The 19,170-nt window shown below is 43.9% G+C and overlaps 1 protein-coding gene across 8 annotated transcripts in view; it reads right to left on the reverse strand.

Annotated features, from left to right (window-relative positions):
* LOC126354991 (enhancer of filamentation 1) overlaps positions 1-19,170 on the reverse strand; it is a 685,921-nt gene that overhangs the window by 69,181 nt on the left and 597,570 nt on the right. For all 8 annotated transcript variants that reach the window (XM_050005092.1, XM_050005096.1, XM_050005097.1 and 5 more), the window contains exon 3: positions 7,507-7,638. In XM_050005092.1, coding sequence (XP_049861049.1) covers positions 7,507-7,638 — 132 coding nt within the window. The remainder of the gene's footprint in view (positions 1-7,506; positions 7,639-19,170) is intronic.

Here is a 19,170-nt window from a genome sequence, read left to right on the forward strand (position 1 = left end):
TGTCAGATTACTGAGGACTGGCAGGTGACCCTCACCATAATTAAATGTATCTTATTGCTCGTCGATTGCACTACTGGCCACAAATCTCTGAAAACAGTTAACTAGAGCGCTGACAAAGTAGCGGAAGAGGCCTGAGGCCAATAATGCAAACTGAGCGTGCTCCTTGTGTCACTGTTGAATGGTCCGCTTGAAATGAATTGACCGTTTGTTGTTGAACAAATTATATTTGACGCTGTCGGGGGCAGCCCATCTTCAGTATATCATACAAAGTATAGCGTCACATACGTTGGTCCTCACCACCAGTTACAAACCAAAATCGGTAACTCACCGTTAATTGAATAGTCATGGTGCGGACGAAAGTATGTGACACTATACTTCGTATAACCTCTCCACTCCTGATTATATATATCCTCGGTTTTCTACCCGCGTCAACTCTAATAAAATTCGATGGCTACCTCTGCCATTGGAAAATGCACTGTAGCATTTCGTCCATCACATGAACGTTGTCCATTCCAACATTAAATTTACAATCGACATGCAGAAGGATGTCAAGCTACAGTTCTTCGATGTTTTAGTTGGGCGGAAGGCAGAAGATCGTTTGGTCATGCAGTTACAGGAAACAGACGCACACTGATCGATACTTGAACGCCGATAGTTTTCACCATCCTGTACAGCAGAAAGCGGTCCTGTAGACGGTAATATACATATACAGAGCGAAAGTTTTTTCTCACGACCACAAATTACAGTCTGAGCTGCAGCACTTGAGACACGTGTTCAGAGAGAATGGTTAAAGCAAGAGGGACATGCAAACGCTTTCAGGTGCCACCGAAGAAGGACGCCTTGTGAAACGGCAGAGGTGGCAAAGACGGGTGCTTTCCTGCCTACTATGTGCCAACGAGCAGCAAGTTACGACGTATGGGGTGTGCTGTGCCGTGTTAAATTCGACATGGATCTTCGTGTGCGCCGGCCGCTGTGGCCGAGCGGTTCTGGGCTCTTCAGTCCATAACGGCGCTGCTGCTACGGCCGCAGGTTCTAATCCTGCCTCGGGCATGGATGTAAGTGATATCCTTAGGTTAGTTAGGTTTACTTAGTTCTAAGTCTAGGGGACTGATGACCTCAGATGTTCAGTCCTATAGTGGTTAGAGCCATTTCAACCTTTTTTTTCTTCGTGTGCGCAGCGCGTGCTGTATCCCTTGCGAATGCGGTAGCATCTATATAGCTCATGCAGTTCGCACAATTTTAGAGCGTTGTACCGAGCACAAGTACAATAAAGGGAGCTTGACAAGTCGACCATAGCAGAGCATTTTCTGGAAACCGAACAGAAAATGCAGTTTGAAAACACGAGAGTCTTGGCTCAAGCGTCAACATATTGGACTTCGTTTTAAAGGAGGCGGCTGAGATTGGAATATAAGCAACAGTTTTAACAGAGACCTGGGATACATACTTAGTAGAGCGTTGGAGCGGGCTCTGAATATCACAAAGGACAAAAGACGGGTGCTAGACGCTTGTAGGGAGGCGCGAGAGGCAGATTCAAACATGGCACCGGCCCCTCGTGCCACCTGACGTCACACGGTCACGCAGTGGGCCTGAGCTACTACGAGCTGCCCAACCACCTGCGTACGCGTCGTTTCGGCCATCTCTGACTGGTACCAGAGGCTGCAATCGTGCCTATATTACCGAAAAACCGCGTCAGCTCCGGCAATCAGCGGTTGTTTACTCCTGCCGACGATGGCGGAGATACCCTCCGAAAGCTCGAGAATTTTATCCGAATTTATGCGATTTGAGGGCCGAGAAGATTTTTTTTTGGTACGTGGGACGTCCGGTGACGCGTACGCATCGTCTGAGAGTACACAGTTAAATTTTTCTGTGTTGGCACAATGGCTAATACAATGGACTCCTAATTCAGACAAGCGGCGTTCAAATCCCCATCCCAAATTAGGTTTGGTGAAACCTCTGTAAATCAGATGAGATCTATGTGACCTTGGGCCTTCAAACGAGGTTGTGACTGATTTGCTCTCCTTTTCTTCTCCAAAATAGCAAGTACCGGGTGATCAAAATGTCAGTATAAATTTGAAAACTTTATAAACCACGGAATAATGTAGATAGAGAGGTAAAAATTGACACACATGCTTGGAATGAACCAAAAAAAAAGTATTGCTAGACACGTGAAAGATCTCTTGCGCGCATCGTTTGGTGATGATAGTGTGCGTAACCTCCACTTTCGTCATGCTTGGCCTCCCATGTCCTCAGACCTCAGTCCGTGCGCTTATTGGCTTTGGGGTTACCTGAAGTCGCAAGTGTATCGTGATCGACCGACACCTCTAGGGACGCTGAAGGACAACATCCGACGCCAATGCCTCACCATAACTCTTGACATGCTTTACAGTGCTGTTCACAACATTATTCCTCGACTACAGCTATTGTTGAGGAATGATGGTGGAAATATTGAGCATTTACTGTAAAGAACATCATCTTTGCTTTGTCTTACTTTGTTATGCTAATTATTGCTATTCTGATCAGATGAAGCGCCATCTGTCGGACATTTATTGAACTTTGTATTTGTTTGGTTCTAATAAAAGCCCATGTCATTCCAAGCATGTGTGTCAACTTGTACCTCTCTATGTATATTATTCCGTGATTTATTCAGTTTTCAAATTTATATAGACTTTTTGATCACCCGGTACTTTAGTGACGTCGATATCGACGAGATGCTGAACTATAATCTTACTTCCTGTTAGTGGGATATAGCCAGCAGCGTCTCGTAGACGGACGATATGGATGTGCTCTTTTTCTGGAGCCGTGGAGATTCTTCGGGCTGAGTAGCTGGAAGGCTAAGTGGAAAAGAAAACAGCCAGTAGGTGGAAGCTAGGCAAACAGCCAGGACAGGCAGCGGCTGCAGTCAGAGGCGATCGGACTTGCAGGACTGGAGGCCTCATTAGTCGTGCTAACGAGCCAGGGCGGTGGAGCGTGAACACCTGCAGGCGGTCTGCTCTCTCTCTATGGGCCGCATGTAAATGGACTAGCGGAGCGGGCGGATCAGGGGTAACAGTCTAGACTCGCGTCGCGGTGCACAGGAGTTCCACACTCGGTACATATATTTTAGTTTTGGCATTCCGTGCTCAAGGAACTCTCCCCTTTTCCATATTTAACCAGGGTAGTCTCACTGCATCTAGGGGGGTGCGGAGGGGAGAGGTGTCCATCAAAAACAAAAACCAGTACGGTCCAATTCTAGAAAAAAAAAAAGCCTTTGATGATTTACGCATACGAATAAAACGGCTGGTATAAAAGAATGGTTGGGTGTATCGCGTGAAAAACTAGTAATCGTTAAGTTGTTGATTCAATTCGCGCTAGTCGGAACTTTGTTCTACTTTTATTTACATACCATATCCATATTTATTACCAATTATAAATGTTAATTAACGAATACTTAATTTAATTTTTAATAAAAGCAACGTCTTTTTATACTTACTAATCGCTTGAAAATGTGAGTTCTCGCAGTACATTATAATTTCATACAACAATTCGAAACAGCTATTTGGCCCAACGAAGGAAGCACTACACGTGAAGCAGTACGCGCATCCTTTCTTCCAGGAGTGCTAGTTCTGTGAGGTTCGCAGGAGAGCTTCTGTGAAGTTTGGAAAGTAGGAGACGAGGTACTGGCGGAAGTGAAGCTATGTGGACGGGGCGTGAGTTGTGCTTGGGTACCTCCGATGGCAGAGCACTTGCCCGCGAAAGGCAAGGGTCCCGAGTTCGAGTCTCGGTCCGGCACACAGTTTTAATCTGCCAGGAAGTTTCAAGAGGCAGACTTTCTTCAAGAAGGTAATGTTGTGTGTGCAGGTGACAATTATGTTGAAGCAGCAAATGAGGACTCGAATGAAGAATCCGTGGGTGACAGTGAGAGAAAATAAAACACACCTTTTTTTGTGTATAAAGTATTCCTGGAGTCATAATAATTACAGAGATTTGTAACTAGTGCACATCATAGCATGACTTCTTTTCCTACAACATTTTGAGCAGTAAAATTGGCCTTATAGGGCATAAAACAAAGCATTTTGTACTTACGTTGTATGGGGATCTAACAATTGTAATTAAGAAGTGCATAGCCTAAAATTATGACTTGCTTTGAATAAACTTTGGAGCAGTGAAATTTACCACGATTTAATAGTAATAACAGTAATATAATATTTTCCCCTCTTTAGTGCTCTAGGGTTAAGCCGTCTGAAAATGTCTTTGTGGTAGGTTTGTTTTAAAAAAGTGAATAAATCTAAGGGAAGACCTGCTCCTATAGTTTAAGGCACCGTGTGACAGCTTCCGTAATAGGGAGGTGAGTCAAATACCACACCCTGCGGCAGATTAATGATTGTTGCTCTGGTACGCCGGCCAGCCAGAATTTGGATTTTAGGTGGTTTTCCACGCTCGTTAAGGCACATGCTGGGCTGTTCTCCAGCTCAGAAAATACGATACACTAATAATCATAACATTGTAACACACAGAACAAGGCACCCCGCATAGCTTATTCGCCATGCAGGTTGCAGCGAGCTCGGCCCCTACAGCGCAGACGACACGGATCTTCGCAACCCCAGAACTCTTCAGCTAGACCAACAGAGGCATTCAACGTCATTGGCAAATCGCACCTCTTCATGCATCTGCATTACCACGTGCCAAAAATAGGACCGTGGGGCGGCGATTTAGGCTGACTAATAAGTTCTGGAGAGCAGTTCCGTCGCCACCACCTATCTGGAGATATACACTATGCCGCGTCAAGGAGGGGGCCATCGTGTCCTGGACAGAAAGCTGCCTCCTCATCTGGGACTCTTAAGTCATCAACAATGTGCTCGTTGAGGCTTGGTATAATTGTACAGTTGTTGTTCTAGCTGACTAACTAGTATCAGACCAGACGTATCTTTGTCAGGCTTAGATATTTCATTACTGTTGTCTCTCAATACTTCTTGAGCGAAGTACACCATAAGTGTTTTTAAGTGTTTGTTCTTCTTAACTGAAGCTTGGATTTTTATTTTTATTTTAAGCCTGATGTGAGAAGCTTATTTTTCCGTTTTAACCAGAAGTTACGAGCATGTGACTACGGAAACTTAATTAACTGTTTTTAACGTAAAGCTTTTAGGATTTTGATGTTGTGCTCACTGAAGTTTGTCGAAATCTTTTTTAAACATCACGCAACTTGTTGATTTACTTTGTGATTCCCGAAGTCTAAGCGGCTCCGTTATTTATGAACCATCATATACTTTGTTTCACTTACTGAAGGAGTAGCATTAACGTTGTTTCACTTACCGAAAAACCATCCTTTCTTTTGTTTCATTGTGGAGAACATTTTTATGGAAATTGTGTTCAATAAACTTTTGTTTCTTCTCTGTACCAGGGCTGTCTACCTGCGCTCGCCAACGGCGGACATCATCGCAAAGTTTACACGATTATTCACAGACAGATGGCTCACACGAATACCTTGCCTTACGTTATCTAACGGCTGTGGTGACTGGAAGGGCAGCCGTCCACAAGATCGGAAAACATAAATTTGCAAAAGTGGAAACATCAGACACCATACGACAGGATAAGCACAAGGAGAGAGAAGTCAATCAACCACCAGATCCCCCCTTTTCCGCCTCAGTAAGTGGAGAGCCGTAGTGCGGAGAACCCCGTGGGGCAGGAGATGACTCGACCCTGAAACGCGGGGCGAGCCCCGCCGAGCATTTTCCCCTGCTTGATTGGTCCGCTCGCTGGACGCTGCTGTCGCTCGGCAACAGGCGGCCGGCGTCGTAAATCCAATCCAATCAACCGCCTCTCTGTGTCCTGTTCCGGGTCTCCTGGGAGGAGGCCTGCCCCCCCCCCCCCCTCCCTCTCTCTCTCTCTCTCTCTCTCTCTCTCTCTCTCTCTCTCACTCTCCAGTCCCACTTCCTCGCTGACCCAAATCCCATACGTAATTTCTGCTGCTTCTACCGCCCTCAGCTTGGTCAAAGGGGCGTATAGCGCGAGTTACAACAGCCCTCTTCCCAACATGAAAGCGGAGAAGCCTTCTGACCTTTAATCGAATTGCCAGATGGTGCGAGGAGGATACACAGTGGATGATTTTGGGGCGTTCAATAATTAATGCGACATATATTTTTTCTCGGCCAGTTTCGATTGAAAAAATTCGAAATTTGTTGTGTGACATTCTGGAATATTCCCCGTTCAGCGTCTATAGTTTAATGAAGTTTCGATAGGTGTTGGCTTTCAATCAACGACCGAGAGCAGCGGCAATTGCAGAGAGTTGTCAGTGCTAACAGACAAGCAGCACTGGTTGAAGTAACCGCAGAAATCAATGTAGGACGTATGGTGAACGTATGCGTTAGGACAATGCGGCTGAAGACCGACGCGAGTGCCTTTGCTAACAGCACGGCATGGCCTACAGCGCCTTCCCTGGGCTCGTGACCATATACGTAGATCGGATCCCGGACGATTGGAAAACCAGGAGTACGGTTCGAGTGTGGCGCAGACCCACCGAAGTTGTCAACAAGGCACCTTGCAAGCCGGCGGTGGCTCCATAATGGCGTGGGCCGTGTTTACGTGGAATGGACTGGATCCTCTGATACAGCTGAACCTATCATTAATCATTTGCAGCCATTCATGAACTTCATGTTCCCAAACAACGATGGAATTTTTATGGATAACAATGTGCCATGTCAACGGGACACAATAGTTCGTGATTGGTTTGAAGAACGTTCTGGACATTTGAAACGAATGGTTCGACCACCCGGATAGCCCGACTCATATCCCATTGAACATTTATGGGACATAATCGAGAGCTCACTTCGTGCACAATATCCTGCACCGGAAACATTTTGCAATTATGGATGCTATAGAGGTAGCACGGCTCAGTATTTCTGCAGGGGACTTCCGATCACCTGTTCAGTCCATGCCACGTCCTTTTGTTGCACTACGTCGGAAAAAAGGAGGCCCGAAATGATATTATTTCTAAAAGTGAAAACACGCGAATACGAGAGTAATCTTCCGTTTAATTAATGTTTTTTTTTCTTTGGGGCCCGCGGCGCAAAATATATGTTTTAATGGCATGATTATTATTAACAATAGCCAGCTACACTGCCCAGTAAATTGTTTTTAGTTTATATCATTCACGATGAGCCCATTTCGGCATATTGGCATCATCAGGTGCTCTGTAAATAGATAATGGTCTTCATCCTCACGTATTTCAGAAAGTTCACGATATCGGTGTATGGCATTGAACTAATGAGAACATGTTTGTTATCAAGAATTACTAAAGAAATTACGCAATTTTCTATATAAAAAGGGTTTTAATGGCATTTGATTATTCTTTGTTAATCCTTCGGAAAAAAATATTATGTAAACGTTGTAAATACGAGAGCCAAGGCAGTCTGCGCAGTGCAGTTTCGCCTGCATTTCCCTGTGAACACTGCTTAGCGGTGAGAGGTGAACTTTACTTAGCGGTGAGAGGTGAGAGTAATAAATCAAATGGAAGACCGTGTACTCACTCACCTTGTTGGGCTGCACATGCCAGCTGCGACGCTTGCCCTGCCGCTGCAGGGTGTTGAGGTCTGCCACCACGGTCTCGCCTCCCGTGTCGTACACACCGGCCAACAGACGCAGCCTGTTACCGGGACATATACCCTGCAAGAAAATAACACCGTGCGTTACGTTCCCCCGCCATAGTCGTGTTTCAAAGCTGACAAGCTGCCGGCCCGACATCGACTTGTTTAGTGTTCTGCCGTGCGGGTCGGCCTAATTACAGGGGTTTCTCGCGTACGAGATGTGTTCGATGGTTGGTTCGTTGATTTGGGGAAGGGGACCAATCAGCGAGGTCATCAGTCCCATCGGATGAGGTAAGGATGGGAAAGGAAATCGGCTGTGTCATTTCAGAGGATTTAGGGAAATCACGGAAAACCGAAATCAGGATGGCCGGACGCGGGTTTGAACCGTCGACCTAGCGAATGCGAGTCCAATGTGCTAACCAATGCGCCACGTCACTCGGTGATGCGTTCAAAAAGTAACGGGAAATTTGTAATATTGTGTATTGTATTAGTCCGGTTCGCATGATTTTTTCCGTGTTTTGTTTGTGCACCTTTGGAAAGTATGTATACATTGATAGCCAAATCAAATATTTAGTCTGTTGTCAGCTGTTGGAAAGCCTACATGTACTTTGGTAGTATCGGCGATTATTAAATTGTACAAAAATGGATCGCGAAACAGAATGCAGTGAAGTTTTAGAAATGCTAATTATTGCTTATGGTGTGTCAGCTATGAGTAAAACTGGTGGTTCACGAGTGATAAAAGCGTATCAAAGAAGCGGTGAAGACGTCGAAGACGGCGAGCGCCCTGGACATCCCCTACACTTCGTCAGCCAATAAAATCATGGAAAAAAGCAAAGAAATGTTAAGTGAATTTTATCTATAGTGGATGCTCTTGAACTCTGTGACTGTTCCTTAATGGGGTGTAAAATATTTCCGCTACCCTCACAACAGAAGATTATTTATTAGTCACACGACAGGGTTTCGGCCTTCTGCACATCCTCAGATGTTTATACATTCATGTACATGTTTATATCGCTGGAGATCAATAAAGATGAAGCATCCTTATTATAATTATGCAGTGGTGTCAGTTTTTCCACTCAGTTGTACATTTGTTATAAATTTCACGTCCATGTTTCGGTTTTTCTAAAATTTAGCTGCATATTTCACTACTGTGTCGTGCACTCGTCATATACACAGCGTTTACATACAAACATGTAGGTTATGGTCAAAGCACTTAGCTAAGTTCTTTCACCATAACCTACATGTTTCTGCATGAGTAACATCTTTGCACCTCGTACATCTAAGTTCTTTGACCATAGCCTACATGTTTGTATGTAAACACGGTGTATATTACGAGTGCACGACATAGTAGTGAAATATACAGCTAAATTTAAAAAAAAAACTGAAACAGGGACGTGAAAATGATAAATACGCAACTGAGTGGAAAAACTGACACCACTGCATCATTATAATAAGCATGCTTCATCTTTATTTACCTCCAGCAATATAAACAGATGCATGAATGTATAAACAGCTGAGGATGGTCACAAGCTCGAAACCGGTCGCCTGACGAATAAATGATCTTCTATTGTGACTGGTAGCGGAAATTTTTCTACGCCGTATAAAGAAATGTTCATCAACGATCGCGAAATCGCAATAAGAGTAGTCCTCGTTGATGCTGGCGTACCAGTTGGCTCATGCCATGAACTTTTCCGGGTGTTTTGTGACAGCAAAATTTATTCCAGCACTACTGAATTTTGAACAAAAACAGCGGCGAATGCAAATTGCTCAGAAGTCGCTAGATGAAGTCAACAAAGATGTGCAATTACTGTAACGTGTCAGACGAAGAAACGTGGGCTTGCGAATTCGACGTCGAAACTAAGGTTCATTGGTACCAGAGGAACTATTCAAGACCACCAACAGCGAAAAAGTTCAGTTGTGGACAAATGTGAAGGTTTTATTCAATGTACTCTTTGATTTTAACGGCAGAGTGCACCATTAGTTCTTGCCACGAGCTCGAGCGATCAATAAGGTGTACTGTTTAATATTAATGATCAAGTTCTAAGAACTAAACCGGCCGTACCACAATAAACGTGTTACCATACATCTATGGTGCTTTTCATTAGTCATAAATATTAGTTTTAATCAGCTGTGGCGCTCAACGCGAGTGCTGTTGAAAAGTTCAACACCGTCTGCGTGAAGCAGCCCTATAAAAATCCCCATACTTCTGAGTAACAAATGTTCAAAAGTGTGTGAAATCTTATGTGACTTAACTTCTAAGCTTACACATTACTTAACCTAAATTTTCCCCTGAGGACAAACACACACCCATGCCCGAGGGAGTACTCTAACCTCCGCCGGGAGCAGTCGCACAGTCCATGACTGCAGCGCCTGAGACCGCTCGGCTAATCCCGCGCGGCTTTTGAGTAATAATTCATGGTTTTAACAAAATATGGTTGGGAGTGTCAGCGATCTGACTTGTGATAATTACTTGTGAAGAAACAGCCGCAATCGCAAAATGTCATTCATTTAAAATGGCCGATTTCGGTTCATACAGTAGGTTACCTTCAGACTGATTGCACCATTTGTTGGAGCCGGCGACGTGCTGAGCCGCTGCGTACTGTGAGCAGTTATCGTCTTGACAATGAGCAGCTTCTCAGCACGTCGCCAGCTCCAGCATATTGTGCACTCAGTCTCAGGATGGCCTGCAGTATGTGACGAAACGGGTCGTTTAAAATAAATCCCATTTTGCTATCGTGACTGTTTCTTCATAAGTAAACAGGTCATGGCTTTAACACAACAATAACGCACCTGCTCACATACCGCTGCTTGTTCGTGAATTTTTGGCCAAAAATAATACTGTAAGATGCCTCAGGCTTTATATTCACCAGACATAGCCCCCATACAATTTGTTCTGTTCCCAAAAGGAAACCTTAAAGGGCTGTCGTTTTACAACGGTAGGCGAGATTAACAACGCATCACTGTGAAAGATAAAAGCTATCCTAAAGATAGAGTTTCAGAAAAGTTTCAAGGATATATCTGTATAATACCCATTGGAGTCTATTTTGAAGAGTGTAACATTCATCTAGACGAATAAATAACATTTTTTACAAAAAATAAAAGTTTTCATTACTTTCTGAAACCATTTAGTACTATATGCTCATTATAACTCGGTTACTTCGTTCTCGGTATCCCCCGTGCAATGTATCAAAATGCAGTGCGTGTGTAATACTGCCTCCCGTTTCGTGTTACGGCAAGCCAACAACGTACAAATAATGCTGAAAGGAATCGAAAAGTTGTATACCAATTTCCGCGCAAACCAGCGTTCCATGGAGCTACTTCTTTGTAGCTAACAAAAGGCAAGCTGGAAAACATGAAACTAAACATTACTGCGCACTCCAGAGCGACACTCTTTGTCTCTTCCGCGCTAGAGGTGAATATTTAAAGTTGAGTCACATGTGAGGCAAGTCGTACGGCGTATGGTCTGTAATAACGTTGCGGTGGCTGCCGGCACCGGAATGAAAGGCACTTCTCGCGGGACTCGGGCATTCTGAAGTTAAAACACAGGATTTTGCGCAGTAAAGCCGGCGGGCGCCGGTCGTGTAACCACACAGCGCTGCGCGCTTTCTCTCTTTAAAACCCCCGCAAATCCGTCAGACGGAGAAATCCGGGGCACAGCCGCATACATTGCAATTTCGTCTTAAGCAACGGTTCGCCTACGACCGTCACGAAAGCGACTCGAAGCACAGCTACTCTCGTTCTGCAAGCCCTGCGCTGTCTACTGTGCATCGCTCTTCTTTGCCAGTCCAGGACTTGTAGCCGATAAGCGGATTGTCTGCCGAATGAAGGCCGTGGCCCAGGTACTCACTGCAGACAAAAACATTTAACGCAAGCTTAGGCCTCTACGGACGAGCTCGACAAATCTGTAACGCTTACAGTGCATTGCTGTACCTGCAAAGCGAGCAGCATTTCCTTGCAGTCGCTGTGCGTAGAACATTCGTAACGCCCCAGACTACAAATATAGGAAGTGGTGCCGCACTGTTAGGATTTTTTCAATTAGTTGAACAATTGCCAATCGCATCTCGGGAGTCCTGAATGGGGTGGATGATTGTTCAGCTGTTGATATTTACAATTATCGATCTAGAAAAATGTACGTTATCAACTTTAAGTACATATTACGTAATAGAGGGAATTTTGAGGTATATATGTGTAAAAAAGACTTCACTCCTAGACCTTGAGGAGCATATTTTTCAGAAGTAACAAATTTGTCAACTTAGGCATTCGCAAGCAAACTTTTTTTTTTTTTATATGATGAATCCTGTAGCGTTTCCATAAGGCGAGGTTCAACAGCCGTAAATTATTTAACAAAATGCACTTTAACCATCAGCTGTTCATATGTCCCATTACTGATCTACCGATCCCATTACTGATCTACTGATCCTACATCTGGATGATGGTTAGTAACCAAAACCGGTAGATCACTAATGGGACAAATAAACAGATGATGGTTAAAGTTCAAAAATGTTTCAAATGGCTCTGAGCACTATGGGACTTAACATCTATGGTCATCAGTCCCCTAGAACGTAGAACTACTTAAACCTAACTAACCTAAGGACATCACACAACTCCCAGTCATCACGAGGCAGAGAAAATCCCTGACCCCGCCGGGAATCGAACCCGGGAACCCGGGAGTGGGAAGCGAGAACGCTACCTCGCGACCACGAGCTGCGAACTGATGGTTAAAGTACATTTTGTAAAATCCTGCAGCATTTCATAGAAAGGAGTATAGTCGCTCGTGAGACTGGTGTAGAAGGTTATGCCAATTCCATGAGTGGCTACTCAAGTAACACCAAAGTACGCTGAACCGATGGCATAAGAAGAACAAAGAAAGACTTGAAGTTAACTGTCCATCAATTACCGGAGGAGTGGCTCTTCCAGATTCACTGTATAGAATCATCACCATATGGAAGGAATGCTATCATTTTAATTTCCTTGATAAGGTGGTAGTAAATGCGTGGCTATTGTAGAGAGGGGACTGTGACTCTCTTGGTGTACCCAAAAATAAGCAGAGGCTATTTTGTCGGTTCAAAGCTTAGTTGGCTGATGCCCTGTACAAAGTGAACAAGGATGTAAGTGGGAGAAAGGTAGGAAGACCTCCTTCAGTTGTAAATAATGAATATGCAAAGAAGAAGGAAATAGGTCATAGATCAAAGCAAATTCCCAAAAAGTTTGTTCGAAAAGACAAAGTTGGAGACTGCCCAATCATGTCTGAGAAGAAAGGTAGATGCAGGTTGCCAAATCGCAAAGGAAGTCCACCAATTAAGCGTAATGTAAATTTGTGCATTGAAAAGAAAAAGAATTGTTTCCTGAACTTTCGTAAATAATATAAAGTATGAGGGGTGAAAAGTTTCAAAATCTTAAATATTTTCATACGTGAGCAAAGTATAAATGTAATTACTCACAAGACAACATTTAATTCAAGTACATCTTTAAATGCCTAATACAACAAATATTTAATGCAGCAAAATATATAAACATGAATTAATGTATGTTGTTGACTTCCTTAAGTAACAGAAATATAGTATTTACAACTGTTCGCAGGTTCGAATCCTTCCTCGGGCATGGATGTGTGTGATGTCCTTAGGTTAGTTAGGTTTAAGTAGTTCTAAGTCCTAGGGGACTGATGACCTCAGATGTTAAGTCCCATAGTGCTCAGAGCCATTTGAATCATTTAGAATTGTTTGCCTATATGCTTCATAATTCTGTCCATGGTTAAGTGATAGGAATTGTTTTCTGGAAGTATTTGTCTGGAGTAGAACCTCGAAAGGAAGTAGAATCTGAACGATAAACAGTATAGACAATAAGAGAACGGTAACTTTTGAAACGTGGTGTCTCAGAAGAATTGTGACGGTTACCTATAACTAATGAATAGGTACGGAATCGGATTTCGGCCTTGCCTCATTGAATACACCGGTTCTCGTCAGATCACCGAACTTAGACAAAGTTAGGTGCGACCAGTACATGGATGCGTATCTCTCGGGTATGCTACGTGCTGTTGTTCGTCTTCCCGTTGCCTTTATGGCGTAGAGGAGGAGGGTTGGTGGCGTAATGTCCCGACCACCAGTGTTTCCGCCAATGTCTTGGATGAAAATTCCAAACCTCTCCGCAGTGTCTCATGAAGTGAGGGGATGTGACACTGTCGATTGTGTTCTGTCCGTCGGATGGGGGCGTTAAACTCGGCGGCCTCTTTCGTGCTTTTCGAGAGGAGCAGACTATGTGGCGGTACCGGGGTTCACCCTCTGTCTTCTCTCGCCGTCACCCCATTATCCAGAACAAACATAACACCACACACACACACACACACACACACACACACACACACACACACACACTCAAAAATATAAGTCTCAGACATTGCGAAGTAAAGGTGCTATTGTGCGCGAAGAATAGTAAAAAACCGTTCCAAATAGGTGCGTGAATCTACCCTTCGGGGTCTCCCACCCATCTATGCCGTATGATTTTACTTTTATTTATTTATTTATTTATTTATTTATTTATTTTACTGAAAGAAGGGCTCGGTTGATAAATGATTGTGGCAATGGATGGAAGTGTTGGCATGAACATCGTAAAGGAAGACCAAGACTTGACTCCAGGAGGCAGGTTCGAAGGGTTGCAGATTGGAGTATTTATGCAGAGATGAAGAGGCTGGCACTGGATAGACTAGCGTGGGGAACATCTGACCAGTCTTCGGACTGAAGACCACACCAACTACAAACAGGTCTGAGTAGGCGCGACGACACGACACGGTTGTAAATAGTGGCAGGTTTCGTAACACAAAATATGTCCAGGAAGCCTTTTATCCATTTCAGAGCCGTAAACACACACCTACTACACGTTCGCTATCACGTAAGCAGCGTTCAGAACGATATCCAGCACGGTACGTGAAAATCACATGGCGCCAGCACTTGCGTTCGGTGACTGACTACATTTTCATATCCAAGTAAGACTATTAAAAGTGACACACGATCAAATTTCTTCGTTCTTTGTGACGTTCACATGTATTCAGCTGTTCCTATTCATGTCCGAAAATACTCTAACCATTATTCCAATCGAAACTTGATGGATAAACAGACTTCTCTAGGTGCCCCAGAATACAGCCTATTTACCTCAAGCTTTATCGTTAACAAACTGGTGTTTTCGTATATTCTCGATTTCTAAATATGGCTACAAGCTTAAGTGAGCATCACAAGCATGCGTGAGCTAGCATTTTCTCCATGCATACTTGACGGTGAGTAGAGAATTTTGCGCCAGCATTTGGCCTGTTCAAGCTGCCTGATACTGACTGAATTCTAACGCTACCAGCATACCAAAACGAAACGTGAAAACTTATACAAGCAAACAACAAATATGAGGAATGTTTCGTACCGGCACTATGACGAGCGATGTGGATCGGATCAATCGCAAATTTCTGGAAAAGTTTATTCGAGTATATGAAAGCTACCCTTGTTCCAGGAACATTAAATCGATGTCCTATCACAGTAAGGCTAAGAAGAATGTTGCGTACGCTATACTTCTAACAAAACAGAAAGCAGCTGATCCTTTCACCGACAAACATCTTGTTATTAACAAGTTAATTTTTGTCAAAACTGTAAGGCGTGTATTGTCTACTGTCAAATCACAATTTATGAAAGATGTTCATATTTTATTAATAGGATTAAGTAGGAATAATTAATATCATGTTGGAAATAATTGTGGTAGCAGGGAATGTCTGCACCAAAGTATTGTTGGCAAGAGAGACCGCAAATTGATATAATTTTAAAAAGGGCGCGAGAGACCACATATGGATACATTTTAAGAAAAGAGCGGGAAAGGCCGCAGCAGGGATTGTCTGCACCAGAAAACATTGTTGGCATGAGAGACCGCACTTTAGCGTTCGTAGGAAGTCAGTAGTAAGCGAGATGTGAAGCGAGTTGGCAGCAGGTCTGAAGCGAGAGGTTGAGAGGAGTAGTGTGCCTGCCAGCCACCAGGTATGATTTACAAGAGATTATAAAGAGGTGTACAGAGACATCAACTAACTATTATCATAAGACGAACTAATATTATTGAATTATTTTCTTTGCGAATCTCAAGTCTACTGAAGGTATATTTGCGCAATGCTAGTTGTAAGATTATTGTAAAAGGTAAGTCCCATTTGAACGTTTATAAAATCATTTCATTACCAGCAGTAAATATTTGAAGCGTTTTCAGAATATAATTAATTTTTTGCCAGCAATGTTGCATTACTGATTATAATCCATCCCAAAAACCATCAACATAAAACTTTGCAAAAATTTTATTGTTGTCAAGAAAAAGTGTAACTATGAATTACATAACTTCAGTCAAATTAATTAAAGAATAACTTCAGCTTTGCTAATAAAGAATAACATCAGCTTTGGTAGTAAGTACAGCCACTTATTATAAAAGCCCACCAGCAGTTAGTAGAGTATAGTAAACCAGAGTAAGTATATTCATGTGGGAGTTCGATGTAGCAGTCAGATGGCGGTCCAGTAACAGTAAAAAGGTAAGGAACAGTTCTGGGTTATTGCAGGTAACGACTGAGGGCCACGACGACGACAGATTCTATGTTTCGTCGAAATAATCAGAAAATTACTTTTAATAAGCAGCAATTAAATTTTGTATGCGAAGATTGACAAAGAGAATAAATTTCAAAGGGAAGATTTAATTTGTTATTATTAAGCAAGAGATAGAAATCCTAAGGGAAGGTTACATAGGTTATTGTAGAAGGGAAGGCTGTGTAACAAAAGAGGTATGGAGGAGACGGGAAGGTTTCAGAACCAACTAAGGACGGAAGAGAGAAAGAGTACAGGGTGGCGCAGAAAAAGAGGAAAATTGGAAGTTTATGTTGGCAGCCCTTCAGCGACAGCAGAAATGAAGGAAAGACGCCATCAGTAACGGACATTTAGTGACCATGGAGAAGTGGACCGGTGTAGCGCGTGCAGTCGCCCCGCCTCCAGCTCCACAGCTGCACAGCGAGAGGTTCGCCATTGCTTCTACTATGTCGACTGAACATTAATGTCAACATGTTAGAGACGTTTCTGGTTTCTAATCTCCACATTTCCAAACCTTGACATTCAGCATACTTGGCTTCAACAGGACAGAGCCACCGCTAACACTGCCACACAGTCTATGAAAAACGTTTATTTGGGTATCGTGTAATGTCAAAGGACGCCAACATCCTTCGGTTGCTCCAGATTCCGCACATTTCCGTCTGTGACTTGTTTTCAAAGGGACATCTGAGGAGCGTCGTGTGCCAGACTGGACCAAGAACCCTAGCTCAACTCAAAACACAGACTGCAGATGAAATCGCCAGTGTACCAGGTGATTCTGAATATTTATCAGATGTTAAGGCGGGGGCATCGTCCAGAAGGCGGGATGTTTCGGCAAGTCAACTTCTCGCTATCTTGATGCGTTACTGATGGATCATCATCCCCCAGCAAACGTGCAAGACTCGCGTGCACAACACCACACAAAATGGCACCTCAGCGGGAGCTAGGTGTGTTCCCGGAGAAAACAAAACCTAACATCGATTGCCCCAGAATAGTTCTGTGAAGTGATGATGGGACTGCCAGTCCCACGATCGATTTGCAATAAAGAAATTAAAAAACCATCCTTGCAGCCAGAAGCTAATTTATTTATAATTGCAAATCACGACACGGTTGCGTTCCCGCCATCCACTAAGATAGAAAATTAGAACTCTAGAATTGACTACATTAAGACCTTGTATGCGATTTCCTTTACAGGTGAACCCGCTTTCTCTAATATGTGATTGCCCCATTTCATATAACTTCTTAGTATTGCCCCAGAATAGCTCTGTGAAGTGATGTGCTAGTGATTTTTATCGCTAGCGTTGTAATCTGATATTATCAGGCACTTTGTTTTTTCTGTTGGTATTATCTCATATTTATCAGCATACTGATTACACTAGGTGGAAATTCTGTCCCAGTATTTCTTCATTTTCTTTCGATGATCAACGACGATACTTTCCTCTAAACAGTATTGTCGGTGAAGAATGTGACAGTGCAGCTGACGCTGTCTGATAAATCGATTACGCGATAGAGAGTATTAGACGTCATATTACGTTTCTTTGGAATACACTCTATGTTACGTTCATTTCTGTAGAACAATAACCGTCCAGTATAGCGTACTGTGTGCTTCTTCTTCCCCTGTGTCATCTATAGGGCGGTAGTTGGTGCGTATGCTCTCCCTGATGCCGAGAATCCCCGAATGCCCCCCCCCCCCCACCCCCCCCCACCCACCCCCCGGGACGGAAAGCTCTGTACCCCGTTGTCTTTGTCTAGAGTAAAATTGTGCTCAAGTATGGATACGTTTTCTAAATGTTTTCGTGGCGTGTATCTGAGACGGGATAAGGGTACCAGCCAGATGTTTACTTAGATGGGTGTGGGAAACCGCCTAAAACTACATCCAGGCCGAACGGCTCACCCAACAGCCCTCCTCGTTAATCAAATGTTCAAATGTGTGTGAAATCTTATGGGACTTAACTGCTAAACTCATCAGTCCCCAAGCTTACACACTACTTAACCTAAATTGTCCTAAGGACAAACAGACACACCCATGCCCGAGGGAGGACTCGAACCTCCTCCGGGGCCAGCCGCACAGTCCATGACTGCAGTCTGGATCCGCGCGACCGCTACGGTCGCAGGTTCGAATACTGCCTCGGGCATGGATGTGTGTGATGTCCTTAGGTTAGTTAGGTTTCAGTAGTTCTAAGTTCTAGGGGACTGATGACCTCAGAAGTTAAGTCTCCTAGTGCTCAGAGCCAAAGGCACGACTGCAGCGCCCTAGACCGCTCGGCTAATCCCGCGCGGCTCCTCGTTAATCCCAGAGGCGGATACGAGCTGCAGCAAGCTCGACTCCCCGAATCCCCAAAGCGGTGTTTTAAGGCGCTCGACTATCCGGGACGGTCACTACAACGCACTGGGTTGTGTTATACGTTCATCGAGCGAGTCACACATTTGCGAAGTTCCTACCTGTATTGTGTCTTACTAGCCGATGACGTGGTAGTGTCGAAAGCCTTTACGATGGTGACTAAGCTGTCACAAAGGCAGGCAAAAAATAATAACAAGAAAACGTTGGAACATCTATTCTACCGTATTTCACAATCACTGGACGACATATACGGGCCGGCCACTGTGGCCAAGCGGTTCTAGGCGCTTCAGTCCGGACCGCGCTGTTGCTACGGTCGCAGGTTTGAATCCTGCCTCGGGCATGGATGGGTGTGATGTCCTTGCGTTAGTTAGGTTTAAGTAGTTCTAAGTCTAGGGGGACTGATGACCTCAGAATTTAAGTCCCATAGTGCTCAGAGCCATTTGAATCATTTTGACATATACGGGCAGTACAAGAAGAGTGGCAAGTCATCCCCGTCGAATACCATCCGAACGCCGACTGTGAAATTCTTCGTAGTACGTTTTCGTTTCTGCGAACGATAAATGACTCTACTCATAAAAACATTCTGTCGGAGCGAAATGACACGAGCTTTACGTTTTAAGGATAAGGCGCTCCTGCTGTTTTAGAGGACCTATAGACCAGCAATGATTCAAATCCATGTCTAGCT

Source organism: Schistocerca gregaria, chromosome 3 (genome assembly GCF_023897955.1).
Source record: "Schistocerca gregaria isolate iqSchGreg1 chromosome 3, iqSchGreg1.2, whole genome shotgun sequence".
NCBI lineage: Eukaryota > Metazoa > Arthropoda > Insecta > Orthoptera > Acrididae > Schistocerca > Schistocerca gregaria.